The sequence below is a fragment of the Leptosomus discolor genome, chromosome 4 (assembly GCF_034619465.1).
Source record: "Leptosomus discolor isolate bLepDis1 chromosome 4, bLepDis1.hap2, whole genome shotgun sequence".
NCBI classification, from domain to species: Eukaryota; Metazoa; Chordata; class Aves; order Leptosomiformes; family Leptosomidae; genus Leptosomus; species Leptosomus discolor.
In genome coordinates, this window is record NC_141394.1 from 15,084,241 (window position 1) to 15,099,663 (window position 15,423).

General features: G+C 57.5%; 1 protein-coding gene across 1 annotated transcript; it reads right to left on the reverse strand.

Annotated features, from left to right (window-relative positions):
* Positions 1 to 2,817: 2,817 nt before the first annotated feature.
* NKX6-1 (NK6 homeobox 1) lies at positions 2,818 to 5,653 on the reverse strand. The gene is made up of 3 exons (XM_086464382.1): positions 5,044 to 5,653; positions 4,226 to 4,398; positions 2,818 to 3,069 (listed from the first exon to the last, which is right to left on the reverse strand). The coding sequence occupies exons 1-3, from the start codon at positions 5,651 to 5,653 to the stop codon at positions 2,818 to 2,820; spliced, it is 1,035 nt and encodes a 344-aa protein (XP_086320508.1).
* Between the last annotated feature and the right edge of the window lie 9,770 nt (positions 5,654 to 15,423).

A 15,423-nucleotide genomic window follows, 5' to 3' on the forward strand; every position in this document is an offset into this window, starting at 1 on the left:
CGCACGGGAGGGGCTTCATGCCCCGTAAAGCCCGCTGACATTTTGTCTCCTAATTGTTCGCCGTGATGTCCGTGACGGCGAACCCGAGGTTAGTTATTAGATCTCCCCTCCTAAAAAGTCCTCTCCCGGCTGAGACGGAGGCTGTGACTCTCCGCCGAGCCGGGTTTGGTGTCCAAAACTTGCCCCGAAAAGGGGGGCAGTGAGCTCATGTGAATGACCTGCTCTTTTCCCTAGCGCCCCAGACAAAACCGGCCTAACCAAGCGATCCGAGCTGGGCTTTTTCTTTTTTTTTTTTTTTCCCTGCGATTCCACTTTGGCCGTGCCAACTTCAACTGGTGGCCAGCTGGGTCTCTGTGCAGAAGTAAATTAACTGGAAAGCCTCAGTCGGTGCTGCAGTCAACTGGAAAAGGGGACGGGGTGTGCCGGGGCGGTCGGTGCTGTGGACAGCCCGGGGGCACACGGGAGGGCGCGGGCCGGGGCCGGGCTCTGCCCGCCGGGGCAGGGAGCCGCCGGTACCCGTGGGGGAACGGGTGCGCTCGAAGCCGGCCGCCGGCAGCGGCGGCGGCGGAGCGGCCGCCGGAGGAAGGCGCTGCGGGCGCGCTGTCGGCCCCAGTCCGGCGGGGACGCCCGGCCGGCCACCGCTGCCGCCGACCGGGCTCAAGCCGCCGGCGGCCGGTCCCCGCCCCGGCGGTGCTGGCCCCGCGGTGTTTGCGTTTCTTTCCCATGGCCCCGAAAAACCTGCGGGGAAATCGTAACGGCAGGGTCCAGCCGGCATTCTGGGAACTGCCCGGCCTTCCCCTTCCTGCCTTCACTACGCGTCGGGAAAGGTTTGGGGGGGGTGGGGGGGTGGGCGGTGTGCGATGGGAAGCTCCCGGAATCCCGGCTCGGGAGAGCCCGAGCAGCCGCGCCGAAGCAGCCGAAGAGCGCCGGGGTTCGGTCCCTCCTCCCGGCCCCGGCATTGTCTAAGCCAAAGGTGGAATAAAATCCTCCACCGTTTTTTTGGTTGCTTTTTTGTTGTCGTTTTGGGTTTTTTTGTTTGTTTGTGTTGTTGTTTTTTTTTTTTTTTCCTCGTGTGGAAAATGACTCACAAATTTACGGAAGAACACTAATTTATGTATTTTTTCCTCCAGCATAGCTGGCCCTTTTCCCTCACATGTCAGCGCTCCTGTTTGCTCTGCTGCAGCCTTGAAAAAAAGCGATTGTTTCTGGTCTGTTTAGATATGGAAATGATCGCGTCTAGATAATGAGTTTCAGTCTAAACCAGTTGTTTCGTTATTGGGTCTAACTATTTACTCTAGACCCTTAGCCGGGCTCTTCTTTTATTCGCCGTTTTCTGCTCGGAAAGCAGTTTCTTTCCCATAAGAATGGTAACAATCTGCCCTCGATAACAGCTTGTGTCGCCCGCCGCTTAAAAAGTTAATACAGCCTAATTTAGGCTGCGACGAGCCGTTCCGGGGGCTGGGTGGAAACACTGCCTGCCCGGTCACGGAGGGACCGCCACGGGCAGGAGCCTTCAGCCCTGTCCCCAAACAAGCCACCGCTTATTTTCTATCCTTCTTCAACCCCCACAACAAAGTGGACAACTTCCATCGTTAAAAAAAAAAAAAAAAAACCCAAACCACAAAAAAAACCCAAACACAAAAAACCCAACCAAACAAAACCAACCAACCAAAAAAATCCCCCAAAACACTTAACAACAAACAAACAAACAAACTAACTAAACCCCAAAAAATTACACTACTGCGATTGAACAGAAGATCCCGAAAACTCTCTCTTCTTCCCCCCCTCCCTCCTGTACCTTGGTTTCATTATTTAATCTCTGTTGAGATCAGATTATCTGTACCCTTTAGTGAAGGCAGTAGACGTCTTTAAACTGGTTTAATTGATTTATCTTTTTTTTTTTTTTTTTTTAAACAGAAAGTGCATTACATTTAACTGGTCTTGCAAAGGGCTTTTCTTCTCTTTACAAACCGAATTATTTTTAATATAAATTAATAAATGTTAAGATGCTATATCACGATATATCATCGTTATTAGCTTAAAAAAAAAAAAAAAAGAAAACAATTTACATTCTATAGTATTCCGTATGATACAAAAGAAAACACACTTTAAAGTCAATTACAGCAACTAAATGAATTTTATATTTTGACTGAAAGTGGTTGTGACAGTTCCCACCAGCTACTTTTTCAACACGCAGTTGTTTGGAAACGGTGTAAGCGAAAGCAAACTCTGTCCCTTCGCCCTCTCCCCTCCCCTCCCTCTGCACGACGAACGCAACAGAAAGTGTTTCAAAAATACTAATAAATAGCAAGCGGGGCCGCTGCTGTTTCGGCCCGAGGGAGGGGCCAGTGGCAGCCACGGAGACTTTTTCCTCGGCGGCCCCGCTGCCGCCCGTCTCGGGGCTCCGAGGATGCCCCCGGTGCCGCCCGGCGGCGGGGAGAGCGGGACGGGCGGGTGGGGCGGCGACCCCGGCCCCTGCTGTACAAAAAAAGAAGGTATTTTACATTTTAAATATTCACAGTAAGGAACGCCTATGGTCGCGGTGACTCACGGTCTATTTACAAAGCGCCGGCAACAGGCGGCCGCCGCACCGCCGGGAGCGGGGCCGGGGCCGGGGCCGGGGCAGCCCCCGCCGCTCCCCGCCGCCCGCGACCCTACAATAACACGTGGCGCAGGGAGACGGGCGCGCCCGCTGGGGACCCGCTCCGCCGCAGTCCTCTCTGCTCCCCCCTCCGGCTTCCTCCTCCTCCTCGCGGGCGCGTAGAGTCTAGAAAAATAGATCTGTACATCTCCGAAAGCGGCGGCGGGCGCAGCGGGCTAAGCGGAGGCCTCCCCCTCGGGGGGGTGCAGCAGCAGCCCACCGCCCCCCGGCTTGTGTTTCTTCAGCAGCTGCGTGATCTTCTCGTCGTCCGAGTTGGGGTCCAGGGGCTTGTTGTAGTCGTCGTCCTCCTCCTCGTTCTCCGACGCGCCCTTCAGTCGCTCGGTCTCCGAGTCCTGCTTCTTCTTCGCCGTCGCCATCTCTGCAGCGTGCTTCTTCCGCCACTTGGTCCGTCGGTTCTGGAACCAGACCTGTCCCCGCCGCCACCGTCACCATCACCGGCACCGCCACTCATGGCCGTTCGCCCCCCGCCGGCGCGGCCGGGCCGGTTTCTCCCCCGCCCCGCTGCCCGGCGCCCGTCCCCCGCCGGCGGCAGCGGCTCCCGCGGCGCCGGCGCTTTCCCCGTCAACGAAAGCAGCCGAGCGCCGAGGCACCGCGCTCTCCGCAGCCGGACCCATCCGGCCTGGCCCGGCACGGGTCCCGCCCGGCGCGGCCGAACAGCCGCCCCCCCCCCCCTCCCCCGAGCTCCGCGGCGGGCCCGGGGCACTCGCTGCCCTCCCACACGGGGCGGGGGGTGTGTGTAGAGAAACACACGTTTCGGGCAGAATCCTTCCCCAGCCGCCCCTGCCCCCTCGACGTATTTATTCCCTGACAGGGCGCTGCCAGAGGGTTGTTTTTTTTTTTTTTTTTTCATTGTAGAGGCCGCAATAATTTATTCGCAGCCACTGGGACATATTCGCCGTGACAAAGGAGGGTCTCCAGATCAGTCTGAAAGCGGGGGCACCTCCGAGGGGCCTCTCTGGCCGAGCCCTCCTCCTCTCCCTGCGCCCGCGGAGCGAACGCCTCCCTGCATGTCCCCGGCGGGCCCAGCCCGCCCTCCCGAGTCCTCACACCTCCGCTTTGCCCACAGTTCGGAGTTCAACCGAAACGGGGAACTCGAGACGGGACAGTGCCAGCGGGGTGCGCCGTCCCGGGGTCGCGGAGTGCGGCCGGCGCTGAAGAGGCCAGGCGGGTTTGCGTGGGGTAAGGGCCGGAGAAGCTACGCCCTGACTCCCCCATCCCTCCTCCCCGCGCTTTTCCAGCACGGCGGCTACTCCCGTGGCGTTCAGGCTGAACGCACCGGGCTTCTCAGTCTTGATTTGGTTTGTTTGGTTTGGGCTTTTTTTTTGTTTGGTTGGGGTTTGGTTGTTTGCTTGGAGGTTTTTTTGGTTTGGTTTGGTTGGTGGTTTTTTTAATAAGAAACGGTTTTTAAAAATCCTTCTTAGCCCCGCCAGTAAGGTAACGCAGAGCGAACTGCTGGCAGCTGCCGGGGAAGCCCTCGCGGGGCCCCTTTGTTCCCCGGTCCAGGGCGGGTGCCTTGTGCTCCCCCAGCCCCGCACCGCTCCATGCGTGAGCTGCTCCGCTCACCTTGACTTGGCTCTCCGTCATCCCCAGCGAATAGGCCAGCCGGGCTCGCTCCGGGCCCGCCAGGTATTTCGTCTGCTCGAAAGTCTTTTCCAGGGCGAAAATCTGCTGGCCAGAAAAAGTGGGTCTGGTATGTTTTCTCTTTCCGTCCTTATCCAGCAAAATTGAGCCTTGATCTGGCGTGGGGGGGAGAGAAAGGGAAGGCACGGATAGACACGTTAATCTACGGATTTGGGAAAGCGCTTCACTCTCAAGCGGCCCTGGGGGACGGGGGGTTTCTCTCCGCGGGGCGGGGGGACGATCCGTAACAAAAATGCTGCCTGGATAACGAGGCGGCGGCAGCCTCCCGGATCCCCCTGATTATTTTTCCTTAAAGGACCGAAAATCTGAGCGCGCAAACGAGATTGTTTTCCAGAAAAGCTGCAGCCACGGCAAGCGGGCGGAAACGGAAAGTCCTGCTCGGGGAAAGTTAGGGCGCGCCCCTAAAACCAGCCCCGGCCCCGAGAGCCCCCAGCGGGGACGGTGAAAGCGCGGCCGCCTTCCCCCGAGAGGGCTCCTCTTTTCGCCGGCAATAACAGACATTTTACGGGGTTTCGCGCCTACCGTGGGGGAGGGAGAAAGCACAGCAAACTTAAGAAACAAAAACAAAGAAAGCGAGGCAAAGCCAGTCCCCTCGGCCACGGCCGGGCCCGGGAGTGGGGGGCCCCGGAAGGGTCTCGCCGCGAAGCCGGGGCGTGGGGGCTCCCCAACACCGGGAGCGGACTCCCCGTCGGGCTCCCCGGGCCCGCTGCCCCCGCTGCCCCGCGACGCTGGGTACTCACGGGGGGCGCAGGCGAGGCGGGCGTCCCTCCAGGGCGGGCTCTGCATCACCCCCGGCCAGAAGATGGGCGTCCGGCCGGGCAGTTCGGCCAGTGGCTTGGGGTAGCGCCCGGCGGCCACGGCGGCGGCGGCGGCGGCGGCACCGGGGCTGAAGTAGAGGGCGGGCGGCGGCGGTGGCGGGGGGCTGAGGCTGCCGAAGCGGGGCAGCCCGGCCAGCAGCCCAGCGGGCGCCGCCGAGGAGGCGGAGGGCGAGGCGGAGGCGAGCGCGGCGCCCGGCAGGGGCATGGAGGGCCGGCTGAGGATGTCGTTGATGCCGTGCGGGGTGGCGGCCGAGAGCTGCGGTGGGGCCGAGCCCAGCGCCGAAAGCCCGCCCGCGGCCGTGGCGGCGGCGGCGGGCGCCTTGAGACCGGGGGAGCCGAGCGGCGGCGAGGGCGAGGCGGAGGCGGGCGAGGCGGAGGCGGAGGAGGAGGAGGCGGGCCCGGCGGGCAGGGGGTACGCGGGGTACAGCGGCGCCTTCATCTCGGCCATGCTGTGCAGGGCGGCCAGCGGCGGGCTGCCCAGCAGGAAGGCGCCCTGCCGGGGCGCGCCGTCCATCTGCCCCAGCGCCAGCATCCCCGCGCCGCCGCCGCCGCCGCCGGGCCGGGGCGGGGGGCCCGGCCGGGCCCTAGCGCCGCGGGGCCCCGGCGGCCGGCCCGGGGGTGCTGCCCGCACCGGCGCCGCGCATCCAGCCCGCGGGGGCCGCCACCTCTAGCGGGGAGCTGCGCGCCCGAGCGGCGGCCCCGCCGCCCCGCTGGGCATCAGGGCTGCGCCTCGGCGGCCGCTCCCGGGAAAAAAAGCGCTGCTGTCGGCGGGCGCGTATATACGCGTATAGGCGCCGGGTCCGTGCGTATGCGCGTATATATCTCCTCTCTCTGTGCCTGCGAGGAGCCGGGGCTCACAGCGGCGCGGGGGCCGCGCTGGCCGCCCCTGACTCGTCCCCGGCGCCCCGCATCCCTCCCGGCCCGGTTCCCGCTGGCTGGCTGCCTGCCGGCGCGGCTGTCGGGGCTGCGGACGCGGGCGAGGCTCGGGGCGCACTGCCGCGCCGCCCCGCTCCCTGCCTCCTTTAGCGGGGGCACGGCCGGCAGCGGGCGCGGCGGCGGCGGCGGCGGGCGGGGGCGGGGCGGCAGCCAGCCCTGCCCACCCGCGCCGCGCCCGCCTTGCCGCCAACTTCGGTCTCGCCTTGCTCCCCTCTTCTCTCCTTTGCTTTTCTGTTATTTTCCCCTCTTCTCTCTCCCGTCTCCTTTTTCTCTCCTTTTTCATTTCGCTTTTCCTTTCCTTCCCCCCCCCCCCCCTTTTCATCTCCTTTTTCTTTTCCTCTTTCCTCTCCTTTTTTCTTTCCCTTCTTCTTGACCTTTCCACTCCCTTTTCCTCTCCTTTCCCCTCCCTTTTTTCCTTTCCTTTTTCCTGACCTTTCCTCTCATTTTTCCTTTGCTTTTTTCTTTCCCCTTTCTTTTCAGGCTTTTATTTCCCCTTTCTTTTCAGGCTTTTTCTTTGTCTTTTTCTCCCTTGTTTCCTTTCCTTTTTCTCTCTCCTTTTTCGTTTTCCCTTGCTCTCATTTTATTTTTTGCTCTCTTTTACTCTTCTTTCCTCCTCTCTCGCTTTTTTTCTCTCTTTATCTATTCACATCCTCATCTTTCCCTTTCTTTCCTTTTCTTTCCTTTTCTTTCCTTTCCTTTTGTTTTCTTGCCTTGCCTTGCCTTGCTCTTCCTTTCTTCCTTTCTTCCTTTCTTTCTCTCCTTTCTTGCTTTCTTACTTTCTTTCTCTCCTTTCTTCTGGCCTTCTTTCTCTCCTTCTTTCCTCCTTTCCTTCTTTCTTTCATTCCTTCTTTCCCTCTTTCTTTCCTTCTTTCTTTCTCCCTTTTCTCCTCTCTCTCCGTCTCTGTGCCCCGGGAACCACTCCGGGGAGCGGAGCCGCTCCGAGTCCCGGCCGGGCCTGCCCCAGCGCCTCCCCCGTGCGGCCGCAGCGAGCCGGTGGCGGGCAGCCCGGCCCGCCTCCACTCACGCTCCTGGACCCGCATGGGTACCCTCTGCACCCCCTGCACGTCGGAACCGCATGTTCGTCCCGCCGGGCGCCCGACCCCTCCTGCCCGGCCACTGCCCGATGCTGCACACCCGAGGCCCGCGGTAACGAGCCCCCTCGACACTTGTCCCCAGGGGCCCCGGCCGCTTGCGGCTCTTCCCGGCGCCTGCGGCTAGTGGGGGAAAAATCCCCTGTGGCCCCTAAAGAGCGTCCCACGGAGACAAGAGCGGTGCAAAAATCACCCTGAAGAATTTTTGCTCTGTGCTGTCTGTGCCTGAGTGCGTGTGCCTGTAGGGAACTCCATTTCCTCGAGCGTGGAAAAAGGGGCTAGTGTGTAATTTCGATTTTTTTTTTTTTTTTTTTTTTTTTTTTGTGTGTAATTACGGATCTTAGATAAAGCGGAAGCATGTTGATCCTCGACCTGCGACGGTGTTTCGTTCTATTTCTAAATATCCGCTGTTGCTCGGAATTGGTTTCGTTTGATTTACAAAGCCGCGAAATAATACACTTGGAGAAAGGGCGCGTAGGGCAGGATCTTGCCTCGCCGTAACTTTTGCACAGCCACACAGACTGCGCCCCCGAGAAGCTCGCCTTTAAGTCTCCGGGTCTGATTTTATTTTATTTTTATTTTGGGGGTCACTTCTCAAATAGTCTAAAAGTAAACCCGAAAAAGTCCTTTTCTGCCCCTTGCAGTACAGCCGGAGAGCGCTCGGCCGCAGCAGCCCCGCAACGCCGGCCCCGCAGCCCCGGGCGCGCCGTGGCTCAGATGGGACAGCGGGCGGGGGGAGCCTGCCTCTGGAAGTGACCGATTTGCATTTTAACCAGGGGGGAGAAAAATCAAACCGGTTTGGAAGCGTAGACGCAGGCGCGGGGCGGCCCCGCTGCCTGCCCAGCACCCAGGGGAGTTGCTTTTCCTCCCGCCCGCGGAGGAGACGCTGCGGGGGCCGGGGTCTGCACCGGTGTGGCTCGGGCAGGGGAGGACAGGGGCTCCCCCGCCGCCCCACACCCGCTGCCTCCCTCCTCGGAGCGCCCCGAGGGCCCTTTGCCGAGGCGGCCACCGGCGACAGCTTTGGCCGCGGTTCCGCGCCGGTGGCGGGGAGACCCGGGCCTGAGCCCGCCGGGACGGATCCGGCCGCCCTGCTCCCGCTCCTGCAGCCCGGTCCTGCTGGCCCCCGCCGCCGGCTGCGGTACCGCTCGGGGCTGCTGCAAGCGGTGCCGGCGCCGGGCTCAGCCCCGCCAGCCCGGCGGGTCGCAGGCAGCGGCACCGGCCGTTCCACCCGCTCCGCGCTGCCTTCCCGGCCAAACCCAGCACCTCTGGGTTTGGTTTCTAGGGAAAGCAAAGCAAAACAATCCCTCCCGCACAAACCGCTTCTCCTTTCTTCCTCCCTTCCTTCTGTAATGCACAGGTTGCGTCTTGGTAAAGGGCGTTTATTTGGGGGCCGCTTCGTGCAACTTCTTTCCTAAAAATAGCATCACAGGTGAAACGGAGCAAATGGGGCTGACCCCTGCTTCAGAAATAGTTCAGATTCAAAAGCAGCCGTCAGCATTACCTCCTTTCTGTGTCTGGAGTAACTGTCACCCAGAAATATTTGAAAATAATGATATTTAGTTCTTTTTCCATACTCAGTTTCTAGTTTTCTGAAGCACAGCGGTAGGAGGGCAAAGTTACTCAGGCGGCAGCCAGGGGTTGTGCTGTGCCGCTCAGCAGCTGGGCAGCGGGTCGGGGGCACCGTGCGCACCCGAGGAAGCGGTGGGAGTAAAAGTCACCCCGATAACAAACTTCACTAACGGAGTGAACAAACCGCAGCCTGAAAGCGCCGCAGCTAAGCTACTCCTTGAGCACACGTGGGTACCGAATGGGTCCGCTGCGGCCGGGGGCTGCTCGTTAATACCTGGCTGCTGCCTCGCCCATTTCACCAGGTCTCACCGTCAGCGCTTCACCGCGTTGTTGCAGATAAAGCAGCTACTAAGTTAAATAATAAAAAGAGAGAGCAGCCGCCGAGCGAGCGGGGGGATGCGGGCGGAGAGGAGGAGCGAGCAGCAGGCCTGAGGGACGGGGCAGCGGAGGGCAGGGGGCCATCAGCGCCCCGAAGGAGGCGAAGCGGCAAGAGAAGAGCAGCTCCCGCGGAAACGCCGCTGGACCTCGGGGAGGGAGCCCGCGGAGCCCCCCGGAGGGCGGCAGCGGGTGCGGAGGCGGCCGGGGCAGCGAGGGACCGAGGGCTGGAGGAGGCGGTGGGCAGGGGGCAGCGGCGCCGCGGCGGCCGCAGGGGCTGGAGTTGCGATGGAGACCCCGGTCACACCGAGCGGAGGCGAAGAAGAGCTACGAATTAAGAGGTATATAGGCGGAGCGTTGTCAGAAAAAGATGTAGTTATCTGTTTGCTCGTTTCGAGGCGTAGGGAGTACGAGGGCTGGAGCAGCTGCTCCTCTGAAATTCACGTTGGCTGGACCGGTCCTGGCGTATCTGAAAGGGAAAAACCCAACACGAGAACACCTAAAATCAAAAGGTCCAAAGTGCTTTGGCAAGCGGGGACAGATATTCTTCAAGCTGACGCGACGGGGACCCCAACTGCAGCTTGCTACACCGTGCCGCCTGCGGTGTCCAGCTGTGCCCGGGGTGGTGCCTCCAAGGGAGGGTTGGCCCTGCCCTGCCCAGAGCCCTTTCAGCCCTCCAGCAGCGGGGGAAGGTGCCAGGGACCCCACCTTGCCCAGCTTTTGCCCCGGGAAGTCATCGTGACTGGGAGAGGTGTCTGTCTGAGCTAAATCGAGTAACAGGTTTATTTAGCAAATAAAATGCTTTGCCGTTACCATACGTTCTTCATTGCAAGCGTGCAGCCGGTTACTTTCTTGAAGTGATGGATAGGTGTTTAGGCACCTTTTTGTTGTACCAGCACTGTGAAGCCACTGAATCATTTGTTGCCTGCCCTACGTGGTGGAAAAGAACTGAGCCAGGAAAGCCTAATGTTCTTCTGGGTGCTAATTCCAACTCTTAATCAAGATCTGATTACCAAAAAGGAAGACAGAGCATAAAAATGCTATAAAGATTTAAAATTTTTCTATCTTGCCCATAATTCACGCCGCAAAAGTGTCCATTATGGCATTCACTCTAGCAGGAAAATTGTGATGTTGTTGCAAGATTCCTTACAGTCAGAGCTCCTGTCAATGATGATGAATAGTGTCGGTCCATATGCTAGTTCTATACAGCTCTACAGTACCAGCGAGCTCTCGTTCTCTTTCTGCTTCCTCAAAAACATGGTATACCTGAAGAACAGTAAAAGCTAATTAAAAATAGTTAATAGGTTAATCACACTCCGTCTTATATTTATCTAATGCAGAGCACTGATTCTTTAGTGATGTAGCTTTGAAGCATTACCACGAGCCAAGAAAATGAATCAGACATTTAATGGAGATGTGGAAACGGAAATTTCTTGTAAGACTACAAAATCGCAGGCCAATAATACACTAAAATATAATAAAGTTATCATTAAAATTCCACGCATGAAATGCCATCCTCTGTGTCCTCTCTCACTAGGCAATAAACTGAGGCAAAGCTGGCCAGAAGATTTTTCAGGAGCCAGGCCTTTGGATACATCTCACCTGCTTTTTAGCATTCTTGTCCCAGAGTGTCTGCCTGCAGAACTCTGGTGACAGCCAAAGGCAGAGGCGTCACGTCGTGGGCCACCCCACTGTGGACCCCCTGGTTTGCTCTTCAGAGTGCCAAGGGCCATGAAACACTACCAGCTCTAGCTGGGGCGTGTGCTGGAGTTGTTAACCTCGGACTGACACTGCTTTGCGTTACTTATTTGGTCTGACCGCGCAGGGGTGGTTTCTGTGGGTAACAGCTTCCCCTCTCTAGCCGGTGGCGGATGCTGTGAGCTCTGCCTTCCCTGGGGGCTTCAAATCACTTCTGCTCTAACGCTGTGGTCCCCACATTCTGGCCGAATTTCTGTTTCCATTCGCACTGAGTTGTATCCAGAATAATAGGGAACGGAGGCTGAGACTGTTAATGAGACTGAGTGGAAACGAGACTCGTCATTGCCTTTTTAAAACAGCTGCAAGGACAAGGAGGGCGTTGCAGGCTGCTGCTTACAGTCACCTCTGTTGCCATTTCAATATTTCTTTTGCTTTCCTTAAATGAGACAGATGTTCAAATATTTTCTGTATGCTCAGTTAGGCAAAATATTTTTCTCCTTTCAGGAGCACTGAAAATATTTGATGCTGGAGCAGAGTAGTTACTTTTACTTTTGATTTGTGATCATTGGTTCAGCCTGACCCCTGCTGGGGGAAAGCCGTGAGGAGAGGACTACAAGTGCAGAGTGTCCGTCTGTCTGAGACCACAGGTTCACCAGAGACCATTCCTGGCGCAGACCTGCTCCAAATCCCTCCCCCATCCACCCCAGGCCCGTTCCCTGCTCAGGCTCTGCCCTCACTGCACGCTTCCCTCTCAGCAGTACAAGCCTTACCTGAAGTTTGTCCAGCTTACACCTCCAAAGACTGCCCACCACCTCCTTTGTTACACTGCAGTGTGGAAATGACACCTATCTATTTAATGTGACCACAGGGGTCCACTGAGGGTGCACCCGGTGCTCCACTGGCATCCCGGCTCCGAAACCCTGCTAGCAATAGCTGTGTGGCATTGCTGATTACCAAGCCTCTGTTTATCCTACCTAATTAGTGCAAAACAGATTTCTCACTGTTGCCATATTTGTCTGTTCCTGTGTGGAGCTACCGAGAGCTGCAGCTGGCACAGGTGTGCCCATGATGTGATGTGGCGTTCAGAAAAGGTATTTCCCTCTAGCCACATGCTTGTGAAAAACTGCAGTCCTTGTGGTAGGGATGACCCTTCTTTCCACTCGAAATGGGAGCAGCAGCGCCAGCGACTGCTGCTGCCTCTGCCCAGCATGATTGCTTTTGAGTGGCCTGCTCCATTTCTAGGTGGGCTTGGGGAATCCTGTGAGGACTGGATGTATGTGGCTGAGCAGACACAGGCAAGGAAACTGTTTTAGAAACCTGTTATTAACAGTCAAGCTGAAATGTACATGCCATAGGCCAGATGTGTAACAGCAGGGACAAGGAGCATTGGTGCTCCATCTCCGTCATTTATTTTTGCCTAAGGGCTGTGAAGGTGCCACCTTTCCAAAGTTACCTTCCTTTTTCTTTCCATTCTGCATCACTGCACAGACATTTCCCACTCTGGTGTATGAGCACATGAGGTGTGGATAAACATACCAATTTAGAACCCAACAGAAGTTCACCCACCATCGTCTGGCCCCAGGGGGCCAGTTGAGCCACCCAAGCACGTGCAGGGCAGTGAGTGTCCCCACAGCTGCAGTTGTTGGGTATGGTTCCAGGCTCTACCCTGGCATTTGTGCGAGTGCTTTCTTGATGTGTATAACCAGGTATGCTGTAAGGCTAAAACTAATGTCTAGCTTTACTTTGGTTTCACATTAACAGCAAAAATGGAAATTTAACTGGCATAGCTGGAGTTTTATATAGTTTTTTTTCACTCTGTGAGACAAATATATGTACAGTAGGCCATCACTGGCTATCGATCTCTAAGCAGCCCCCCGTGGAAATCAGCAGAGAGAGCTTTGCTTAGAAATTGTTGGCACAGGGTGGTCCAGTGTCAGGGAACTGGAAATCGTTAAATTGATGATCTAAATGGGGATGGGAGGGAGAAAGTGGCGGTGGTAGCTATCATTATGTGCATATTTTTATGATTTTTTTAGAAAACCGTAGTTCAGCATTTTCCACCGCACCGCAGGCTGACGGGGCTGCATCGATTAGCAGATTCCGACTAAATGGTAAAAAAACGTTCCTGAGTCCGCGGCACTTCCTTCAACCCCGCTTTGCTCCAGAAAAGATCTCGCTGGCTTCGTGTCGGTTTCAGCGTGAGGACCCGCGGAGCGGCACCAGCGGCCTGCAGGCGCGGGAGCGCTTCGGGAGCAGCGCCGGGACACGCCGCGCCCCGGGAGGCCCCCGGCCGTTCCCCGGCAGTCGGCGGGTTCCCGGGGCTGCGGCCGGCCGCCAGCGCGGTGCTCGCTCCCGCAGCTCCACCTAGCGAGGAGCGCCCTGCCCAGCCGCCGTGTCGGCTCCCCGCCGGCTCTCCGGCGCTGGAAACCGCAGCGCTGTGTCCGCAGGGCGAGGCGCGTCCTCCCTGCCTTCCCCGTTCTCCCCAGGCCCGGTCCCACCAAGCCAGGCCAGGGGTCCGGCGGAGGCGAGCTCTCCTCCAGCCCCGCAGTGGCGAGGACCACCTCGAGCGGCCGCTCTCCCTGCCGGGCCTCCCGAGGAGCAAGGCTGGAGGAGAGAAGCCCTTCTCAGGGAAGGGCATGAGGAACGCGGTGAAGCTTGATGCTTTCAGTCCCTCTCTTACAGCCTGCTGAAAAAACATCTACATGGGGTTTTATCTCAACAGTGAACTTGATCTGAACTGCCACCGCTAACTTGTGAACCACTGTAACACACGCAGGTCACACCGAGCTTCCCTCACGCCAAGCCCCTTGCCTCATTTCTCTGAACCCGGGTGGGCTCAGCAAGGCCCTGCTGTCTTGGCCATGCTGGTCCTGGCCTGGTACAAACCGATGACAAGAGGACAAGCAGCTGGTTAGTCTCAGTGTGCGGGCAACTATCGAGGGGAGTCGCTACACGCTGCCCGGGCCAGTCCCGCTGCCCCAGAGGAGCAGCAGAGCAGACCCTGTGCTCTCCTTCCACCACCGTACAGCATTACCGTGTGGTGTCTTGCACAGAGGCTGGCTGTTTTCTTTATAACTTTATTACAATACAACAACGGAAGATACAAACCTGTGTGTATAATCGTGAAGGACAAGATGCTTCTGCCTGCCCCGTGCCACCAGGGGCTGCTGTGCCACAACGGAAGGGGCAAGAGCGTTTGTTCCGGGATGGGGCCAGGGCTGTAGGCTGCACCACTGCTTTAGGTATGCACCATTGCTTTCCTTGGGAATGGCTGGAGCAGAGCAGCCTGGCAGCCTGTTGAGCAGCAGGAAGGAGTTACTTCCCTCCCATCAACGTGCAGCACCATCCAGCCCTGTAAGCACCATGTCACCTTACTGGCCCCACCAGCAGCGTGGGGGTTTGTTACAGGGGCTGCGAGTGCCATGCCATTCAGAGCTGAGCAGCACCTTGAGAGGCCTCAGGGGATATGGTGGCTTGCGCCAGGGGCAACCCCATTCTCCAGGGGAGAATATGAAGTGACTCCCACGACAGAGGCAGCAGGGCTGCTGGGTTGGCCCTGCAGCCATAGGGAAGCACAGGACAGCTGGGCATGCTCTCCAGAGGTGTGATGGGGAAGGCAGGGAGAATCCTGTGGAGCCTGGGAGCTGCTGAAGCAGGAAGACTGATGGTCAGATTTTTGTGTAATAAGCCAAATCCTTAGGAGAGGAAGGTTGTTCAGGCATCTTTTTTTTTCCCTGTGCTTTCCTCTTTCTAGAGGATAAGAGATGCAGACTGCTAAAAAGCCTCCAGCCAGAAGGGGCAATTTCCTACTGTGAGAGTTTGAATCCAGCTTCCCACCTCAGTTTGCAGTAGCTTGCCAAGGACTCCTGGGATAAAGCGTGCTGCCATTTCCTGCCCCACAGAGAAAATGGTCATTTTTCTACAGATTTCTCAGTCACCTCTACCAGCTCCCACTCCTGTTCACCTTCACGCTTTCCTTCTCATCTGTCATAACCAGTGATGTCAATAAGAATCACGTTCTGCAGCTGGCATGGACTTCTTGTGGTACTGGGGATAGGGCATCAGTGAATGCTTTGGCTGCAGTAAGATACCTAGGGGTTTCGTAGCTTCTGCCTCCAGGCATCTTCTTGATGCTTTGCTATTTTGAACTAATTTCTTCCAGTACTAGCTTTGGCTAGCTGACACGGTGGCACGAAAGATGCTGTTCAGAAAGCACCTGCTGAGTGTGTTGATACTGCAGCTGGCTGAAAGTGAGTCTTCTTGTATTGGTGAACAAGGAATTTCTTTAGTTCGCAATCACATGAAAAAAACCCAGATTAAAGAGCAAGCGAGCCTGATGATATCGTTCTGGACTTCTTTCTCTTATTTTGACTTTGCGCTGCAGGCTTCAGGTAAGCCCACAGCCATATGGCGCAACAGTAGAAGCAGTAGAAAGCCACTTGCTGTGGTTGCTTTCCATTCCCACTTCGGTTCTTGCTCTTCCAGCAGTGCCTGGCTGAGGACCGGCCAGTTTGGTCAGAGCCCCAGAGGGAGCTAAAAATGCTAAGAAGGAGAACTGATGCCTTTTTTGGGCAACCAGTATCTAATCCTTCTGGTGTTACAGATTCCTTCTTCACCATGATCTCAGCACGAG

Bases quoted from the DNA above. Each gene is read 5' to 3' on its own strand.
- NKX6-1 (XM_086464382.1), bottom strand. From the start codon at position 5,653: ATGCTGGCGCTGGGGCAGATGGACGGCGCGCCCCGGCAGGGCGCCTTC. The intron at 4,399-5,043 runs GTGAGTACCCAG...CCCCCACGCCAG, and splicing joins CCGCCTCGCCTGCGCCCCCC to ATCAAGGCTCAATTTTGCTG. The intron at 3,070-4,225 runs GTGAGCGGAGCA...CGGCGGGGACAG, and splicing joins TGACGGAGAGCCAAGTCAAG to GTCTGGTTCCAGAACCGACG.